Below are 19,318 nucleotides of genomic sequence, written 5' to 3'. Positions count from 1 at the left end.
ATTACAGTAACTACTAGACACTGAAATAAATGCTTCATGAGTAGCTATATTCTAGCATGATAACCCCAGCAAATTATCATCCCCATTTTATAGATTTGGAAATTAGGATTCAAACAGATTAAGCAATTTGCCTGAGGACTTGGATTTCAACCTGAGAATGAAAATTCCAAAGTCCATGCACCTCTGCCACACCACCGTCCAGCATTTAACAGAAAGAATCCCATAGGATTTCAGCAGAAACACAGTTGCCTGAGATTCCCTTTCTCAAAGACCATATTGCAAAATTGTAACTACAAAAGGAGGAAAATACACCATCAGCTATTTCTGGAAAATATGTCTGGGATCATCCTCAGACCAGACCCAGTAACATAGGTGCTCAGACACAGAGCCCAGGCCAGGAGGAAGGACTCTGATGCGGGGAAGGCGCTGAGATTCCATGCAGGGACCTGGGGCACTGACCCGCTTCCCCTCCTGTTTCTGGCTGTTCCTGGGTCTGAACAGCCAGGGGAGCCCGGCAAATGTGCACCAGACCTGGAAGTTTGTGGACACAGGTTTGTAAAGCTGGACATGTGCCCCGTAGATAAAAGGTCCCCCGTACAATGAGACTTACCTGCTCAGATGCAGTGACTCCCTGCCTCTGCAGGTGGCATCCTCAAATCACACAACCTCTGAGGGTCTTTGGGATCCACAGGGCTGAGCTGAGCCAGGCAGCCTCTGCCCTTGCTGGGATTCTGGTAGTTTCTGCACCCTAGGTGAGAACACCCAGGACTCAAACCTTCAGAGGGTGGGTGGATGTGGAGCCTCTTCTGCAAAGCTGCAGACCCAGAGCTGCACAGCAACACCATTCTGCTGTCTAGGTTGCTTCATCCACTCCCGCCGATGTTAATTCTGATTTTTCCTATTTTCGTGTGTGTTGTTACCCCAATACTCCTATTTCTTATTCCTGATCACTTTATCCGATCCTCCATCTACTCTTAACCCTATCTCCTCAGAAAACAAATACATTCTTCATACCAGTCAGAATGGACATTGGTAAAAGGTCCATGAGTAATACATGCTGGAGAGAGCGTGGAGAAAAGGGAACCCTCCTACATTGTTGGTGGAAAAGTAAATTGGCATAGACACTATGGAGAACAACATGGAATATTGTTCCTTAATATTCCTTAAAAATACTTTCTTAAAAATATTCCTTGAAAAACTAAAAACAGAACCACTACATGACCCTGCAGTCCCACTCCTGGGCATATAGCTCTAATTCGAAAAGCTGCATGCATCCCAAGATTCATAGTAGCACCATTTACAATAGGCGAGATATGGATATAATTTAAATATTCACCAACAGGGGTATGGATAAAGAAGATATGGTATATATACAGAACAGAATACTACTCAGCCATAAAAAGAGTGGCATAATGCCATTTGCAGCAACATGGTTGGACTTGGAGATGATCATAGTAAATGAAGTAAGTAGGCAGAGAAAGACAAGTATCATACGATATCACTTATAGGTGGGATCTAAAAAAAATTACACAAACGAACTTAGTTTACAAAATCAGAAATAGACTCACAGATAGAAAATAAATTTAGGATTACCAAAGGGGAGAGAGAAGGTAGAGGGGCAGAGACAAATTAGGAGTTTGGGATTAACAGATACGCATTACCATATATAAAATAGATAAACAATGAGAACCTACTTTATTGCGCAGGGAACTATACTCAGTATCTTATAATAACTTACAGTGGAAAAGAATCTGAAAAGCTATATATATATATATAACTGAATCATTTTGCTGTTACCTGAAACTAACATAACACTGTCAATTGACTAGACTTCAACAAAAACACACATTCTCCCCGCCGGTATCAGGGCCATTTTGTCCTCTCTCGTCCTCCTAGAACAGCACTGTGGGAGGCTCTGTCTGTGACTGTGTCCTTTGAGCATCTGGGCATGGGTCTTTCTCTGGGAGTGCATCTACCTTCTAGCGCCAATTACATAATTGAGGTTAAGACCAGCTTGTAAGTGACAAGAGTAGTTATTCATGAGCTGAAAAACAATGGATACTCACATTTCAGTTCGAGTTTGATGAAATCTGTGTTCCCCAGATTTTCAAGAAACACTCCCCGGGGGATTAATGTTTTGAAGTAGAAGGAGATGTCGGCACTGGTCTCCCCTTGGAAAGTGGAGAAATGCAAGTAGGATGATGGGTTTGGGAAAGAGGCCGCATTCCAGTAATTTCCTGTGGAAGGAACAGAGAAGAGGGCAGGGTAATTTACACCCGATCACGGCACTGGTGGAAAAGAGAGCCGCTTCCCGAGTTTTAATGCAATCCCACTGACAGTAGCCCTTGCTTCCGCTCTTCCTGCTGAATGACACTGCACAAAGTCCCCACAAACATGTCTTCAACTTTCCAAAAGTTATATGTGTGTCTGTATATAAAATATTTGACTAAGGGTGGATAAATCCTTCTAAGAGGTGTCCTCTCAGGAGTACATGTCAGAGGAGGGAAAATGGAGGGACACCCCTGGTTTCACGTGGTGAGTGGGTGTGGCTGTTTTGAACTCAGGTTTATGTTTTTTTTCATTTTTGATGTGGACCATTTTTAAAGCCTTTATTGAATTTGTTACAATATTGCTTGTGCTTTATGATTTGGTTTTTTTTGGCCGTGAGGCATCTTAGCTGAGGGATCTTAGCTCGCTGACCAGGGATTGAACCCGCACCCCTGGCATTGGAAGGTGAAGTCTTAACCACTGGACCACCAGAGAAGTCCCCAGGCTTACGTTTGATGCAAGAAGCATCTGGACTTGACCGAGAGGGATGGACTAGGAAGGGGTCTTTGGTATCCTGCTCCTGCTTCTCATCTGTCTTTGTCTTGGAATAAGCAATGCTTGCTTCCAGCCAGCAGCTGCTCCAACCCTGGAGCAGGTGAAGCAGAAATACAACCATGGAGAGTGCAGAAGCCTGCCTGAGCGAGAAGCTAGGGAAAAAGGTAGGATGACCTGGCCAGTCATCTCTCCACCCCTCCTGCTCCAAGCCCCACAGGCGAGTTGCTGTAAAGGGAGGGTCCCCTCCCCAGCCTCTTCCTCCCTGGGGACTCCATGGGACACTCTGACCTGTGGCTGTTTTGTGGGGGTGGGAGTGCTGAGCTGAGCGCATTCAAGGGCTTACAATCAGTCCCTATCCTTGAACTCATGGGGTAGACACAGTTGTACTCACCTGCTCCGCACTCATTGCCCGATAGTAGGCAGTGGCCCCAGGAGAAAGGCAGTTCATGGGACAAAATAAAAGCACTGAACTAGAGGACCGACATTCCATCAAAACAGTGGACCAGGAATTTAATACAACATCAAGAGCAGGGTGCCTGTGTGCTCCGCCGCTCAGTCATGCCCTACTCTTTGCAACCCCATGGACTGTAGCCCGTCAGGCGCCCCTGTCCCTGGGATTTTTCAGACCCAGAATACTGGAGTGGGTTGTTAGGCCCTCCTCCAGGGGATCTTCCCGACCCAGAGGTTGAACCTGTGATTCCTGCAGCTCCTGTATTGCAGGCGAGTTCTTTACTGCTGAGCCACCAGGGAAACCCACCAAGAGCTGACTCCTGACTTTATCTCCAGGAGAGAAATTCATTTAGGAAGTGCCCATTTCTAAGTACATTCGACAGTACAGCTAAGGACTAAAATACATGAATATGCTTTAAAACAGTTACTAAAGCTTTTACCTTTAGTATTAAACTTATGTTAAAGTCACCAGGTGAGGCCCAAGATGGAGTCACTCTTGCTAACCCCCGGGTCAGTAAACCAGCACTTAACAGCTTCTGGGCTCAGCTCGCCCAGAGAAGGAAGGTCCAGGCTACCCCAGCAGCACTGGCCTGCTCAGCTAAGGGTCCCTGATACTCTAGGCCTTCCCTCTGCTGATGTAAGGGGTGCAGCCCTGCTTCAGCCAATCAGCACACACCGAGTGTAACTTCCTATTCCTGTTCCCTTTGGTTCATAACACCTCTCGTCTTGCACAGCTCTTCAGCGCTCCTTTCTCTCTGCTAGCCTGGAGGTTGCCTGACTCATGAATCACTGAATAAAAGCCTACTAGATCAGTAAACTGCCTGTGGGAAATTTTAACATCTAAAATATGTATTTTGGGGACTTCCCTGGTGGTCCATGCAGAAGGAAGTGGCAACCCACTCCAGTGTTCTTGCATGGAGAATCCCATGGACAGAGGAGCCTGGTGGGCTGCTGTCCATGGGGTCACACAGTTGGACATGACTGAAGCGACTTAGCAGCAGCTGCTGGTGGTTTAGCGTTAAGAATCTGCCTGCCAATGCAGGGGACATGAATTCGATCCCCTGTCCAGGAGGCTCCCATATGCTGCAGAGCCACTAACCCTGTATGCTACAGCAACTGAGCCCGTGCTCTAGAGCCCATGAGCCACTGGAAAAGATACCACAGACGGAAGCCCACACTTCGTATCTAGAGAAAAGCCCTCGAGCAGCAACAAAGACCCAACACAGCCAAAAATAAATAAATCAATAAGTAAACAAAAAATTTAAAATGCAATATATTGTTTTTAAAAATAGATTTTTGCCATATCTTTCCTTCAAAGAACACACTGAATCAACTACATTCATTTTGTTAGTTTCTGTCGACTATATTTTTCCCTTCCTTTTATACAAATAGTGCACGTATGCAATAAGTTCAGCTGCTATTCTTAAACAGAATTAACTTTGTTGGTACTGCTGGCGTGCTGCAATTCAAGGGGTTGCAAAGAGTCGGACATGACTGAGTGACTGAACTGAACTGAATGCTTATGCCATAAGTTCAAATTAAGTATATAATGTTGCTATATTATGAGATAATAAAGTGTCTTCATTTAATTAATGTTATTTACTTTGTTCTTAGGACATCTAGGATACAGTGGCATCTAGATAAGTGAATGGCAATGTATAAACAGTATCACTGACTCAGTGGACACGAATTTGGCCAAACTCCAATAATGGATGATAGGGAACCCTGGCATGCTGCAATCCATGGGGTCACAAGAGTTAGACAGGACTGAGCAACTGAACAAGTCAGTGCGAAACATGTTTGCAAATATCTCCATTAAGGTAAAAACAGTGGTGGTGGAGAGTCCATTGTTGAAAGTGTACCAAAAGTCTTAGTGTAGTTTTACACTCTTTTTTTTTTTTTAATTGCAATATCATTGCTTTCAGTAGGAGAAAAATAGACTCATTTCCTCTCAGGAAAAGGGTGTGATACGACGTTGGTTAGACAAATACCTAAAAAGAAAGAATCTTAACTATTGTTTAAGTTGCTATCATCTGAGCACTGAGCCCTCTTTCCCGCTCAAGATCTGCCTTCAAGTCTGGAGAGGCGAGTTTAGGCTCACCTCTCCCAGGTAGCTGAAAATGAAGATCTCTCAAGATAAAAGTTAAAGTTGCAACCCTCTCACCAGTCAGAGTTCTAGGCTGGAATGAAGAGTGCCCAGAGCCAGCAGCATTCAGCCTGCCTAATGGGTGAGAGCCTCTTAACAACCTAGGAGCCAGCAAGGGTCAGTCTCCAGCCATGCATCAACCTGAAAGTCAAGCAATTCTGTCTCTTTAGGCTAAATCCCCAGGACAGAGATGTAATTGACATTTTCAAGTTTTCCTCCAATCAAATGCATTCTTATTTTCTGATGTGTTGTATCAACAGAAGGGCAGCTGTTTAAAGTGATTCTAGAAAAAAGGAAAGCTAAAAGTAAAATATGTCAGTATTTATTTGAGGTCCAGCACTGGTTATTCAGACAGAAATATCTCCAGAGAGGAGGGCAGTTAGATCCGTTAATTCTCATTTGCAGAAATATCCCAACAGGCGACAATTCCATTTGCTCTCATTCTGTGCTCACTAAGCAACTTTGAATTAATTTGGTCTCTGGAATGGATACTTTCACAGGGAAAGTACGCCTTGTACAAATGGCGGTTACTAGTCATTCTTCCGGAAAGGTCTGGCTGATCTCATGACATATTTGGAGTCTTTGCTGGTCTGTCCCTCATCTCTGGATGAACTGACTAAATCCAGATTCTTTTTTAAAAATCTTTTTATTTTGTATTGAAGGATAGCCAATTAATAATGTTGTGGTAGTTTCAGGTTAGCAGCAAAGGGGCTGAGCCATATATATACATATATCCATTCTCCCCCAAACCCCTTCCCATGCAGGCCACCACATGACATTGAGCAGAGCTCCCTGAGCTATACTGTAGGTCCTTGTTGGTTATCCATTTTAAATATAGCAGCACGTACATGACCTTCCCAAACTCCCTAACTGTCCCTTCCCCTGCCCTTCCTCCCCAGCACCCATAAGCTTATTATATGAGTCTGTGGATCTGTTTCTGTTTTGTAAATAAGCTCATTTGGATCATGTCTTTTTAGATTCTTCATGTAAGGGAAGTCATACACAAAGTCCTCATGGGACAAAAATCTACTTTATAGTAACATGAGTGTTAGTTCAGTTCAGTTCAGTTCAGTCGCTCAGTCATGTCCGACCCTTTGTGACCCCATGAACCGCAGCACGCCAGGCCTCCCTGTCCATCACCAACTCCCGGAGTCCACCCAAACCCATGTCCATCGAGTTGATGATGCCATCCAGCCATCTCACCCTCTGTTGTCCCCTTCTCCTCCTGCCCTCAATCTTTCCCAGCATCAGGGTCTTTTCCAATGAGTCAGCTCTTCATATCAGGTGGTCAAAGTATTGGAGTTTCAGCCTCAACATCAGTCTGTCCAATGAATACCCAGGACTGATCTCCTTTAGGATGGACCGGTTGGATTTCCTTGCAGTCCAAGGGACTCTCAAGAGTCTTCTCCAACACCACAGTTCAAAAGCATCAATTCTTCAGCACTCAGCTTTCCTCACAGTCCAACTCTCATATCCATACATGACCCCTGAAAGCCATGAGTGTTGAAGATACCAAATAAATATAAATAAAAGCGAATGCTGCTTTAGCACCTATTATAACTGGACACAGCTCCCACTGGCAAACCATAATTTTCCTTATCTGTGACTTAATTGCTATTATTTCCCAGAGACCTCATTGAATGATGCCACACATTTGCAAGACTGATGGGCTTATACCCTTAAGGTTGTTGAAAGGGCTGCAATCTGCTTCTCTGTCTAACTTCCTCCACTCTTCCTTCAGAAAATCTCTGGGTCCATCCACGTTGCTGCAAATGGCATTATTCCATTATTTTTGATGGCTGAGTAACTTTCCATTGTGTGGAAGATATGTACCACATCTTCTTTCTTCAGTCCTCTGTTGATGTGTGTGTATATATATATATATATATATGTACCACATCTTCTTTCTTCAGTCCTCTGTTGATGTCTAAGGGCAGATCTTTGATCAGTAACAGTGAGGATGCTACCCTGGACCTGACTGGTGGTGCCAGGTGAGGTGTCTACTCCGGGGAGGTGCTGAAGGAGAGAGCCATTGGGGCACAAGCAGAAGAGACCAGAAAGTCTATTTAGAAATTAAAAAAAACCCCTCATTCTTTACAATATTTATTTTAGTTATACTTGATAATGTACATAATATAGGGGCTTAGTAGAATATGGAGAAGACTCTTGAGAGTCCCTTGGACTGCAAGGAGATCAAACCAATCCTAAAGGAAATAAGTTCTGAATATCCATTGAAAGGACTGTTGCTGAAGTGGAAGCTCAAATACTTTGGCCACCTGATGCAAAGTACTGACTTACTGGAAAAGACTCTGATGCTGGGAAAGATTGAGGGCAGGAGGAGAAGGGGATGACAGAGGATGAGAAGTTTGGATGTTATCACCAACTCGATGGACTTGAGTTTGAGCAAACTCCGGGAGTTGGTGATGGACAGGGAAGCCTGGCGTGCTGTGGTCCATGGGGTTGCAAAGAGTTGGACACAACTGAGCGACTGAACTGAACAGTGGAGCATGGATAGAATTCATGAATAAGCTTTTTGGGATGTGAGGTTGAAGGCTTCAGTGAGCAGGGGCATAATAAGAAAGTTTGGGTGCCACTAGTCCAGACCCTGATGAACCTCTATGGGACTCTGTTCTCGTGAATTGTTGTCCAATCTCAGGATTTCTGGTTGAAATGAAATAACATGAGTGCCTTTTCTAGTGCTCCTTGCACTCTCTGATGCATGGAGATTAGAGCATTATTACTGTTTGTTTCTATTGTTCCCAGCTGACCATAAGCTCCTTGAAAGCTGGGAGAAAACCATTTCATCTCTGTAACCTTTGGCTCCACAACATATTAAGTACTCAACAAATAATTATTAAATCAATGGGTATGTGAAACAATTGGATAAGTTATATCCAATTCCACTCTATATGCAAAACCCTCATGGGACAAAAATCTACTTTATAGTAACATGAGTATTAAAGATACCAAATAAATATAAATAAAAGTGAATGCTGCTTTAGCACCTATTATAACTGGGCACAGTTCCCACTGGTGAACCATAATTTCCCTTATCCATGACTTAATTCCTATTATTTCCCAGAGACCTCACTGAATGATGCCACGCATTTGCAAGACTGATGATGCTTATACCCTTAAGGTTGTTGAAATGGCTGCAATCTGTACTTGTTCTCAAGGTCAGAGCTGTGAGGGTGAAGTGATTCTGGCTGAGAACACCAAGCTAGGAACGAGATTTGCTGGATGGCAGGTGTGTTCCATGGCAGATGGTGGGATGGCCGGCGTGGATAGGCAGAGTGGGCAAGGATGGAGACTGAGACGGGAAGTGTGAAGCAGAACATCTGAGGTGGAAGAGGCTGGTTGGGCCACAGTAACAGAATAAAGAGGCCGTGGACAGGGGTGAGGGATCCAACCCCGGGCAGAGGCGACGGTCAGCAGCAAAGTCTGAGCAAAACCACTGGGGTGAGCTTGAGGGTTCTGCCAGCTTGGAAACCAGCTGACCATGTGAGAAGCTTTTAAAGTACCTTCTGGGCAAGGCCTGGGCTCATCTCAGGCGGGAGGAAGAACCAGGGACGAAGAGCCAGGGAGGTACCTCCAGACGGTGCAGGGGAGTAAGGTCACTTCAAACCTCAGTCAATCACTGCTAGAAAATGCACTCAGCCAAATTCTTTAACATGCAATCACTTTAATCTCATCAGTGATTATTTAGCATGGGATTCTGCCTTCAAGATTTCTAACTATATTTTTTTCTTGATGGGCAGCCATTAATTGTAAGCTTAATTTCAATTTCTAACAAAATATTACACGTACATGGTTTTGAAAGCCAAGTAGTGCTAGAAGGAATATAGCAAAATGCCATTCCCTGCTCCACGCCTCCCCCCACAAACCCAATTTCTTAATGACAACTCTTCTTGTATCCCAGAATTTCTAAAGTAGCCTTGTTAGCTGTTTATTAATTTATGCATTTTAAATAGTCTCTACTGACTTTCCTGAGTGCAAGATGAGAACTGAGCACTTTTACAAGCCTAACCCCCTGTTGTTCCCAAATAGCAAGATCACAGATTTGGGGTGTATTGAAATATAATATTTATATCTTTAAGACTTTTTGTTGCTGTTCAGTTACTATGTCTGACTCTTTGCAACCCCATGGACTGTAGCACGCCAGGCTCCTCTGTCCACTACTGTCTCCTGGAGTTTGCTCAAGTTTGTGTCCACTGAGTTGGTGATGCTATCTAGCTATCTTATCTTTTGCTGTCCCTTTCTTCTCCTGCCTTCAATCTTTTCCAGCATTAGGGTCTTTTCTAATAAGTTGGCTCTTTGTATCAGGTGGCCAAAGTATCTGAGATTCAGCTTCAGCATCAGTCCTTCCAATGAATATTCAGGACTGATTTCCTTTAGGATTGACTGGTTTGATCTCTCCTTGCAGTCCAAGGGACTCTTAAGAATCTTCTCCAGGACAATTCAAAAGCATCGATTCTTTGGCACTCAGCCTTCCTTATGGTCCAGTTCTCACATCTGTATATGACTACTGGGAAAAATATAGCTTTGACTACACGGACCTTTGCTGGCAAAGTGACAAAAACTATGACAAACCAAGACAGCATATTGAAAAGCTCAGGCATTGTCATAGCTTTCCTTCCAAGGAGCAAGCATTTTTTAATTCCAGGGCTGCAGTTACCGTCTGCAGTGATTTGGGAGTCCAGGAAAATAAAGTCTGTCACTGCCTCCACTTTTGCCCCTTCTTTAGGACTATGTCAGTATTATTCACTAATGAGCCAAGAAGTGAAATCTAATTATATTTTCTTGTTTTGTATAATTTTTTTGTTTCCCTAGAGTTACTTTTTTTTTTTCATTTGCTTACTTTTGTTTGTATCTGTCATGAATTCTTTACAAATTCTCCAACACACTTGAAAAACTCTTCTTAAAAATTTGCTGACATTGGACACATCAGGCTGTCCATCAGTCACATTTTTGTCCCCTGAGGGCATTGCCTGACAGCACCCCATCCGTCCATGCTGGTTCTTCTCAGGGCAGCTGCCCAGCTGCTGGGTGGGGGCCTCCTTCTTGCCCTTTTTGCAGGGGCTTCCTTTTGTCCATCGTTTACCTGAAGTCCTTTAATTCCTGGGCCCCTCTGACTTTGGATGTTCCCTCTTTCTGGATCTACACCCTCATTTTCATGGAGCACATAGTCAAGTAGCTCCTTGAGAAAAGGGATGTATGAGGTCAACTTCCTAAATCCCTGCTCCTCTGAAGAGTCATTATTCAGCTTTCACATGTAATTGAGACACTCCAGAAAATTATTTCCGTGGGGAATTTTAAAGGCATTTCTCCTCTGTCTTCAGGTGCTCGGGGTTGTTATTGAGAAAACGAAAGCTTTCAGACCACTACATCGTACATGTCACTAATGGGGTTCGGGATGTGCTACCCCAAATATGACACCTTGGGAGGCTGAGCATTTCCAGCCGAAGAGATGTGAGGCAAGGCAGGTGCAGAGGACTTCCTGGGCTTCCTCTGAAGCAGGCCAAGAGAATCTCATGTGAGGTGCCCTCCTTCCCGGAGTAAAGGGGGACACAGGTTCGATCCCTGGGTCGAGAAGATCCCCTGCAGAAGGAAATGACAACCCACTCCAGTATTCTTGCCTGAAGAAGCCCACGGAGAGAGTAGTCTGGAAGGCTACCATCCACAGGGTTGCAAAGAGTCAGCCACGACTGAGCAGTCAAACTACCACCACCACCCACCATCTCCAAAGACAGAGGGCAGAGGGGCAGCTGAGGGACAGGCCTTGCACGGCTGACTCCACTCAGTTCACACTGTCATCCCATCTTTTCTTGACTTCCTCGGTTCAGTTCAGTTCACTTCAGTCGCTCAGTCGTGCCGACTCTTTGCAACCCCATGAATCGCAGCACGCCGGGCCTTCCTGTCCATCACCATCTCTCGGAGTTCACTCAGACTCACATCCATCGAGTCAGTGATGCCATCCATCCATCTCATCCTCTGTCATCCCCTTCTCCTCCTGCCCCCAATCCCTCCCAGCATCAGAGTCTTTTCCAATGAGTCAACTCTTCGCATGAGGTGGCCAAAGTAACTGGAGTTTCAGCTTTAGCATCATTCCTTCCAAAGAAATTCCAGGGTTGATCTCCTTCAGAATGGAATGGTTGGATCTCCTTCAGAATGGACTGATTGGATCTCCTTGCAGTCCAAGGGACTCTCAACAGTCTTCTCCAACACCACAGTTCAAAAGCATCAATTCTTCGGTGCTCAGCTTTCTTCACAGTCCAACTCTCACATCCATACATGACCACTGGAAAAACCATAGCCTTGACTAGACGGACATTTGTTGGCAAAGTAACGTCTCTGCTTTTAAATATGCTATCTAGGTTGGTCATAACTTTTCTTCCAAAGAGTAAGCTTCTTTTAATTTCATGGCTGCAGTCACCATCTGCAGTGATTTTGGAGCCCCCCAAAATAGTCTGAAAAACCAAGCATCAAAACACTGAAATTTAAGCATTTCTTCAGGTCTTCATTTCATCACGAAGGTTCCCGTGTCATGTAAAAACCCTTGTTAAATAAACTCATATGCTTTCTTTCTGTTAATGAAACTCAGCCAGGACCCCTAGAGAAACTGATCTCCTGAGTTACTCATATCTTTTTTCTTTCTGGAAGCTTAGAGAATATTTCCTTTAACTCCCTTAATTGAACATTCATATAGGGACTCCCTGGCAGTCCAGTGGTTAAGACTTCACCTTTCAATGCAGGGGGTGAGGGTTCCATCCCTGGTTGGGGTCCTAAGATCCTATGGCCAAAAAACCAAAGCATAAAAGAGAAGCAATATTGTAAAAAATTCAATAGAGATTTTAAAAATGGTCCACATGAAAAAAATCTTCAAAAAAAAAAGTTAAAAAAAGAAAAAGAAAGTTCATACAATAACCTTGATGTATATCTTTCCCACATCAGGTCTGGATTTCGATAGTTTCTCTGAAACACCTCTTTCTTAAACACCTGTTCAGTTTAGTTCAGTCGCTCAGTCGTGTCTGACTCTTTGCGACCCCATGAATCGCAGCACGCCAGGCCTCCCTGTCCATCACCATCTCCCAGAGTTCACTCAGACTCACGTCCATCGAGTCCGTGATGCCATCCAGCCATCTCATCCTCTGTCATCCCCTTCTTCTCCTGCCCCTAATCTCTCCCAGCATCAAAGTCTTTTCCAATGAGTCAACTCCTCTCATGAGGTGGCCAAAGTACTGGAGCTTCAGCTTTAGCATCATTCCTTCCAAAGAAATCCCAGGGTTGATCTCCTTCAGAATGGACTGGTTGGATCTCCTTGCAGTCCAAGGGACTCTCAAGAGTCTTCTCCAACACCACAGTTCAAAAGCGTCGATTCTTTGGCACTCAGCCTTCTTCACAGTCCAACTCTCACATCCATACATGACCACAGGAAAAACCATAGCCTTGACTAGACGGACCTTAGTCGGCAAAGTAATGTCTCTGCTTTTGAATATACTATCTAGGTTGGTCATAACTTTTAAGTTTTATATTTATCTGTTTGTCTTGATCCTTTGCATTCCTAATTTTGATCTTTTTTCTTTGGGTTGACTTCCTTGGAAGTTCCTTCAGCTTTATTTCCGACACTGCTATTGTCTTTTTGTTTCAGCAATCATGTTTTAAATTTCTCAGTGTTGCTCCTTGTCTTCTGAGGGGCCTCATTTTTGGAGCATGCTGTTGTAGGTTTTGTTCAGTTTGGGGTGCAATATCTTTTCTTATCTGCCTGAGAATATTGACTTAACCGTTAAAAGCTTTCTTTTGTCGTCTGTGTTGTCTCTATCTCTTCCTGCCCTACTGTTAGTTCGGGCTCCTTTTTCACGTTGCCTGGTTGGCGAGTCTTCCTACAACACTCACATTGAACAGTGACACTCTAGAGACTATCTGGTGCTCAGTGAGTGTGTGTCTAGTAGTGATGGTCTGCTCAGCAGTCGGTCGCACCACAATAAGGATGAGTTCCTCATCTCATCTAAGGGACCCCAAGCGTCAGTGACTGTGGCTTTTATTTTTTGATTACAGATCATTCAGTTTCTTGAGAGAAGGATCCTGAAGTTTCATGAGGCATGTATGTGTGGTGGTCAGTGTCCTGGAGGCTGAGCAGGTTCACACTTACATAGATTTACATGTTTTTATTCTGTTCTAATGAAGGCGTGTCACCTCCACCTTCTTTGGTGGCTCGTGTCTGGAATGTAACCTCTCACCTCCCTCTGGGGTAGGATAGTCACCTGGAGGGTGGGAGGAGGTGAAGTTGGTTATACCTGGTGTCTACACGGCTGACGTCTATAGTTCAGTCGCTCAGTTGTGTCCGACTCTTCGCAAACCCGTGGACTACAGCACGCCAGGCTGATGTCTACACAGACTTTTAACCAAAGCTGTTCTGAGCCTCTCCTCCCCCAGCCTTCTGACAACTCCAATTCCTGAACCTTGTGGAGTTTCTCAGCTTTCATCTGCCCATCAACAGTCTGGACTTACAGACTTTCCTGTACTGTCAGTAAGGAAGAGACTGAACACGTGATACCCTGAGGTTCCCTCTGGATGGTGGTGAGGAGGGGTGGGGTATATAGGGGACACAGCAGGTGAACTCAGGCGCTGCACTGGTTCCCGTGCAGACTCCAGAATCAGACAATCCGGCTTCATCGTCCCTGCCCACTGGGGCGACTCTGGACAGTTGTCTTATCTTCCTAAATCCCAATGTCCTCATTTGTACAACGGAATAACATGGGAATCTCTTTTAAAGATTGTTGGAATCCCAGGAGATTATTCAGGGGCTGAGCACAAAATAACTGTTCAACACACAGGATTATTCCCCCACCAAACAGGGGGCTTCAGTGCCACATTCACTCACTGTCCAGGGCTTGGCCAAGGAGCTGGGAGGCTGGGAGAGGACCTCCTTCCTTAAACATACGACCCGACCACCCTGAGCTTCTCCTGAGCCCCCTTCTCTGAGGGGGGAGGCAGCAGACTTCCCAAGCAGACAGAGCGCTCACCCACAACTCCGGCCTCTCCAGTCGCTGGCACGTCCCTGACCCACGCCCAGCTGCCTTTTGTCCTGTTTTCCTCACTTCTCTGCCCCCCCATTCACTGGAATTCAAAGCTGTGCACAGCCTCTCCTTTTGCCTCACTACTGACTTTAGAAAACATCCATTCAGACACGCAAATGAGAACGCTCCTTGAGCCCCGACACTGTGACATAGGGTTTTGCAGAGAAGCCATTACATAAAAAGTCTGATGAAAGGAGTGACTGAGCAAAAAGTCGGACGTGACTGAGTGACAGATAAACAAGAAAGCAGAGTTACCCAAATACCACACACAGGTTCATGTGAGCGAAGATGACACGTGGCACGCAGTGGCCAGAGGCCCGGAGGAGAAGCCGCGGCCTCGCCTCGCTGCATCCACTCCTGCTAGCCTCCCTTCCTCCTCAGAGGGGGCGCAGGGACCTAGAAAAAGGTGGCAAGGCAGCAACTGGAAGAGCTGGCACTGAGCTGACATGGAGGAGACTGTGCGTGGCTCACCCAGCTGCGGCTTAGGGGGGTGTGTGGCCACTGGAGCTGCCTGGATGCCAGTGGACACGTCCACTCCCTCCCAGACTCAGCAGTTTTCTCAGAGCCACCGAGGGGCCCTGCACTGGGACTGCGCCGGGAGGCATAGCCATAGCTTCTGGTTAAAGTGGAAGGCGCTTTCCAACCTAAGTGCTAGCCCTGAGGGGACTAATTACTTTGAAAATTTTTAGTGACCCAGAGGTTAGAAAATTGGAGCATTCTTTGAGTTATGTAATGAGGCCTCTATTGTTTACTATGGCTGGGTGCTATTTACAACAACAAACCAGATGGCTTCATTTGCATGCAGATTTGAGTGTATTTGTAGAGGTGTTCTTATGGGTAGAAAAAAAAATTACTTCCTTAATTAAACCATTTTGTGCATTCAGGAGAGGTAAGCATAGCTTTGTTCTGCTAACAGCCTCATTCTATGGGGCGAGCTCAACCCAGAACCAAGGGCTGCAAGTTAAGACCTGCCCTGGAGCCATCCATTCCCTCTGCAGGGTTTTATCCTCTCCAGCATGCAGTTTCCATGGCTACAACCCAAACTCCTCCTGAGAGGAGTCAATAATATAAAGTTTTCACCCTGTAAAGTTTTCTCTTTGTGACTTGGTTCCTTTGGGCAAGAATGGGGATGGGGTCCCACAGAGAAAAAGAATATGACCCTGACAGTGAAAGATCAGAAAGGGATATTAAGAAAATGGCTCTATTTACCATTGTGTCAAAAAGAATAAAACACCTAGGGATAAACCTACCTAAGGAAGCAAAAGGCCTGTATTCTGAAAACTGTAAGGTGCTGATGAAATAAATTGAAGATGACACAAACAGATGGACAGATATACCATGTTCTTGGAAGAATCAATTATTATGAAAATGGCCATATTGCCCAAGACAATCTATAGATTCAACACAATTCCTATCAAACTACCAAAGCATTTTTTTTTTCACAGAACTGGAACAAAAACTTTTAAAATGTGTATGGAAACACAAAAGACCTTGAATAGCCAAAACAATCTTGAGCGCAAGGGATGGAGCTGGAAGAGTCATGCTTCCTGACTTCAGACTATACTATAAAGCTATAGTCATCAAAACAGTATTGTAGTAGAACAAGAACAGACACACAGATCAACAGAACAGGATAGAAAGCCCAGACACAAATCTACGCACTTATAGTCAATTAATCTATGACAAAGGGGCAAGAATATACAATGGAGAAAAGAGGGACAGTCTCTTCAATAAGTAGTGCTGGGAAAACTGAACCTACCTAAGGTTTTAAAAAGTGAAATTAGAACATGCTGTAACACTATATAAAAAATAAACTCAAAGTGGATTGACGATCTAAATGGAAGACTGAATACTATAAAATTCCTAGAAGAAAACACAAGTAGAATACTCTTTGACATAAATGCAGCAACGGTTTTTTGGATTCCTCTCCTAGAGTCATGGAAACAAAAACAAAAATAAACAAATGGGTCCTACTTAAAAGATTTTTCACAGCAAAGGAAATGATAAACAAAATGAAAAGACAGTCTACAGGATGGAAGAAAATATTTGCAAACAATGTGACTAAGAAGGGATTAATTTCCAAAACATGCAAACAGCTCATACAGCTCAATATAAAAAATAACAACCCTCAGCTTATACAGCTCAATATAAAAAAAAATTAATAGCCCAATCAAAAAATGGTCAAAATTTCTAAATAAACATTTCCAGGGACATGGCCAAGAGACAAATAATAAATTCTAGAGAGGATGTGGAGAAAAAGGCACCCTCCTATACTGTTGTTGGGAATGTAACCTGGCACAGCCACTATGGAAAACAGTTCCTTAAAAAACTAAAAATAGAGTACTGTATGATCCTGCAATTTCACTCCTAAGCATATATCCAGAGAAAACTCTAATTCAAAAACACAGACACACCCCAATGTTCATTGCAACACTGCTTACAATAGGCAAGAAATGGAAGCAACCTAAATGTCCACTGACAGATGAGTGGTAAAGAAAATATGGTATGTACACACAATGGGATATTACTCAGCCATAAAAAGAGTGAAATAATGCCATTTGCAGCAACATGGATGGATCTAGAGATTACCATACTAAGTGAAGTCAGTCAAACAGAGAAAGACAAATATCATATGGTATTGCTTATATGTGGAATCTAAAAAAAAAAAAAAAAAAAAAAAAGACACAAATGAACTTATTTACAAACCAGAATATATCCATAGACATGGAAAACAAACTTATAGTTACCAAAGGGGACAGACAGGGATAGTGATAAATTAGGATTTTGGGATTAATATTATTACACTACTGCTGCTGCTGCTAAGTAGCTTCAGTCATGTCCGACTCTGTGCGACCCCATAAACGGCAGCCAACCGGGCTCTGCCATCCCTGGGATTCTCCAGGCAAGAACATTGGAGTGGGTTACCATTTCCTTCTCCAATGCATGAAAGTGAAAAGTGAAAGTGAAGTTGCTCAGCCATGTCCGACTCTTCACGACCCCATGGACTGCAGCCTACCAGGCTCCTTGGCCCATGGGATTTCCCAGGCAAGAGTTCTGGAGTGGGTTGCCATTGCCTTCTCTGGTATACACTACTATATGTTAAATAGTTAATCAACAAGGGCCTACTATATAGGAAGTGAACTATACTCAGTATTTTGTAATCACTGCAGCCATGAAATTAAAAGACGCTTACTCCTTGGAAGAAAAGTTATGACCAACCTAGATAGCATATTCAAAAGCAGAGACATTACTTTGCCGACTAAGGTCCATCTAGTCAAAGCTATGGTTTTTCCAGTGGTCATGTATGGATGTGAGAGTTGGACTGTGAAGAAGGCTAAGTGCCGAAGAATTGATGCTTTTGAACTATGGTGTTGGAGAAGACTCTTGAGAGTCCCTTGGACTGCAAGGAGATCCAACCAGTCCATTCTGAAGGAGATCAGCCCTGGGATTTCTTTGGAGGGAATGATGCTAAAGCTGAAACTCCAGTACTTTGGCCACCTCATGCAAAGAGTTGACTCATTGGAAAAGACTTTGATGCTGGGAGGGATTGGGGGCAGGAGGAGAAGGGGACGACAGAGGATGAGATGGCTGGATGGCATCACGGACTCGATGGACGTGAGTCTGAGTGAACTCTGGGAGATGGTGATGGACAGGGAAGCCTGGTGTGCTGTGATTCATGGGGTCACAAAGAGTCAGACACGATTGAGCGACTGAACTGAACTGATAATGGAAAAGAATCTGATATATATATATATATATATATTAGAATCACTTTGCTGTACACCTGGATAACTATAAATCAATTATACTTCAATAGACATTTTTTAAAAAAGAATATGATGGTGAAACTCCAAAGGTCATCATGCTCACTTGGGGGGCTCCTGCATGGCTGTGAGCTGACCAATAAATAGACTGGGGTGTGTGTGAAAAAACTGTACTTTCCCAATTAGTCATGAAAATCCACATAATCAAATCCATTAATGGTACAGCTAAACACACAAGTATTTAAGAGGTCATTCTAGTTCCTTTGGAATGCTGGAAATAGCTGTGTATGCTTGGATGTTTGGGGGAGGAGATCAGGTCCAAGTCCTCTTGTAAAGCTCTTCAGGGTCTCCACCTTAGATCCCTAAATCTCCTCAGACTTTCCTTACTGGGTCTACAGGCTATGCCTGAGTCATCCTAAGTATACTGGGATTCAAGTTAAAAGCTAATAACCGGAAGTGGAGAAATGAATAGCTAGGTATGTAATGGAAACGTGGGCTTCCTGCCCTTCACTCAGATTTCTGTCTTGAGTAAATCCCAAAAGGTTTCTGTGTGAACAATTCCAAAGAATGAGAGATTAGCAAGACTGAATCTCTCATATTCCTGTGAATAGGGAATTGCGGGGAGATTTGTTTGATTTAGGAAAAATAAAATTTGGTGCATCTGGAGTTTGTAGAATAAATTTATATCCACTAAATGCAGGTTACTGGAAAAGATCCTGATCCTGGAAAGATTGAGGGTGGGAGAAGAAGGGGATGATAGAAGATGAGACAGTTGGATGGCATCACCAATTCAATGGACATGAGTTTGAGCAAACTCCAGGAGATAGTGAAGGACAGGGAAGCCTGGTGTGCTGCAGTCCATGGGGTTGCAAAGAGCTGGACACGACACAGCAACTGAACAACACCATACAGGTTGGTATGAAAAATATTTAACATGTATTGTAGTGTAATGAAATGGCCACAGCAGGAAGACTCTGCAGATTGCCTAAGTTCTGAACCTTTATATGTCCCAGGGATGAATTCTCTGATTTTCTCTCTTTTCCTGAGTGATTTCATCT

At 44.0% G+C, this 19,318-nt stretch overlaps 1 protein-coding gene across 1 annotated transcript in view; it reads right to left on the bottom strand.

Annotated features, from left to right (window-relative positions):
* The window catches only part of CNTNAP2 (contactin associated protein 2), a 1,413,967-nt gene that overhangs the window by 292,198 nt on the left and 1,102,451 nt on the right, over nt 1-19,318 (bottom strand). Inside the window, exon 14 of the mRNA XM_040259921.1 lies at nt 2,067-2,237. Within this exon, the coding sequence (XP_040115855.1) occupies nt 2,067-2,237 (171 nt within the window). The remainder of the gene's footprint in view (nt 1-2,066; nt 2,238-19,318) is intronic.

Source organism: Oryx dammah, unplaced genomic scaffold, assembly GCF_014754425.2.
Source record: "Oryx dammah isolate SB20612 unplaced genomic scaffold, SCBI_Odam_1.1 HiC_scaffold_18, whole genome shotgun sequence".
Classification (NCBI taxonomy): domain Eukaryota; kingdom Metazoa; phylum Chordata; class Mammalia; order Artiodactyla; family Bovidae; genus Oryx; species Oryx dammah.
This window is presented reverse-complemented; position numbering and strand designations above follow the sequence as displayed.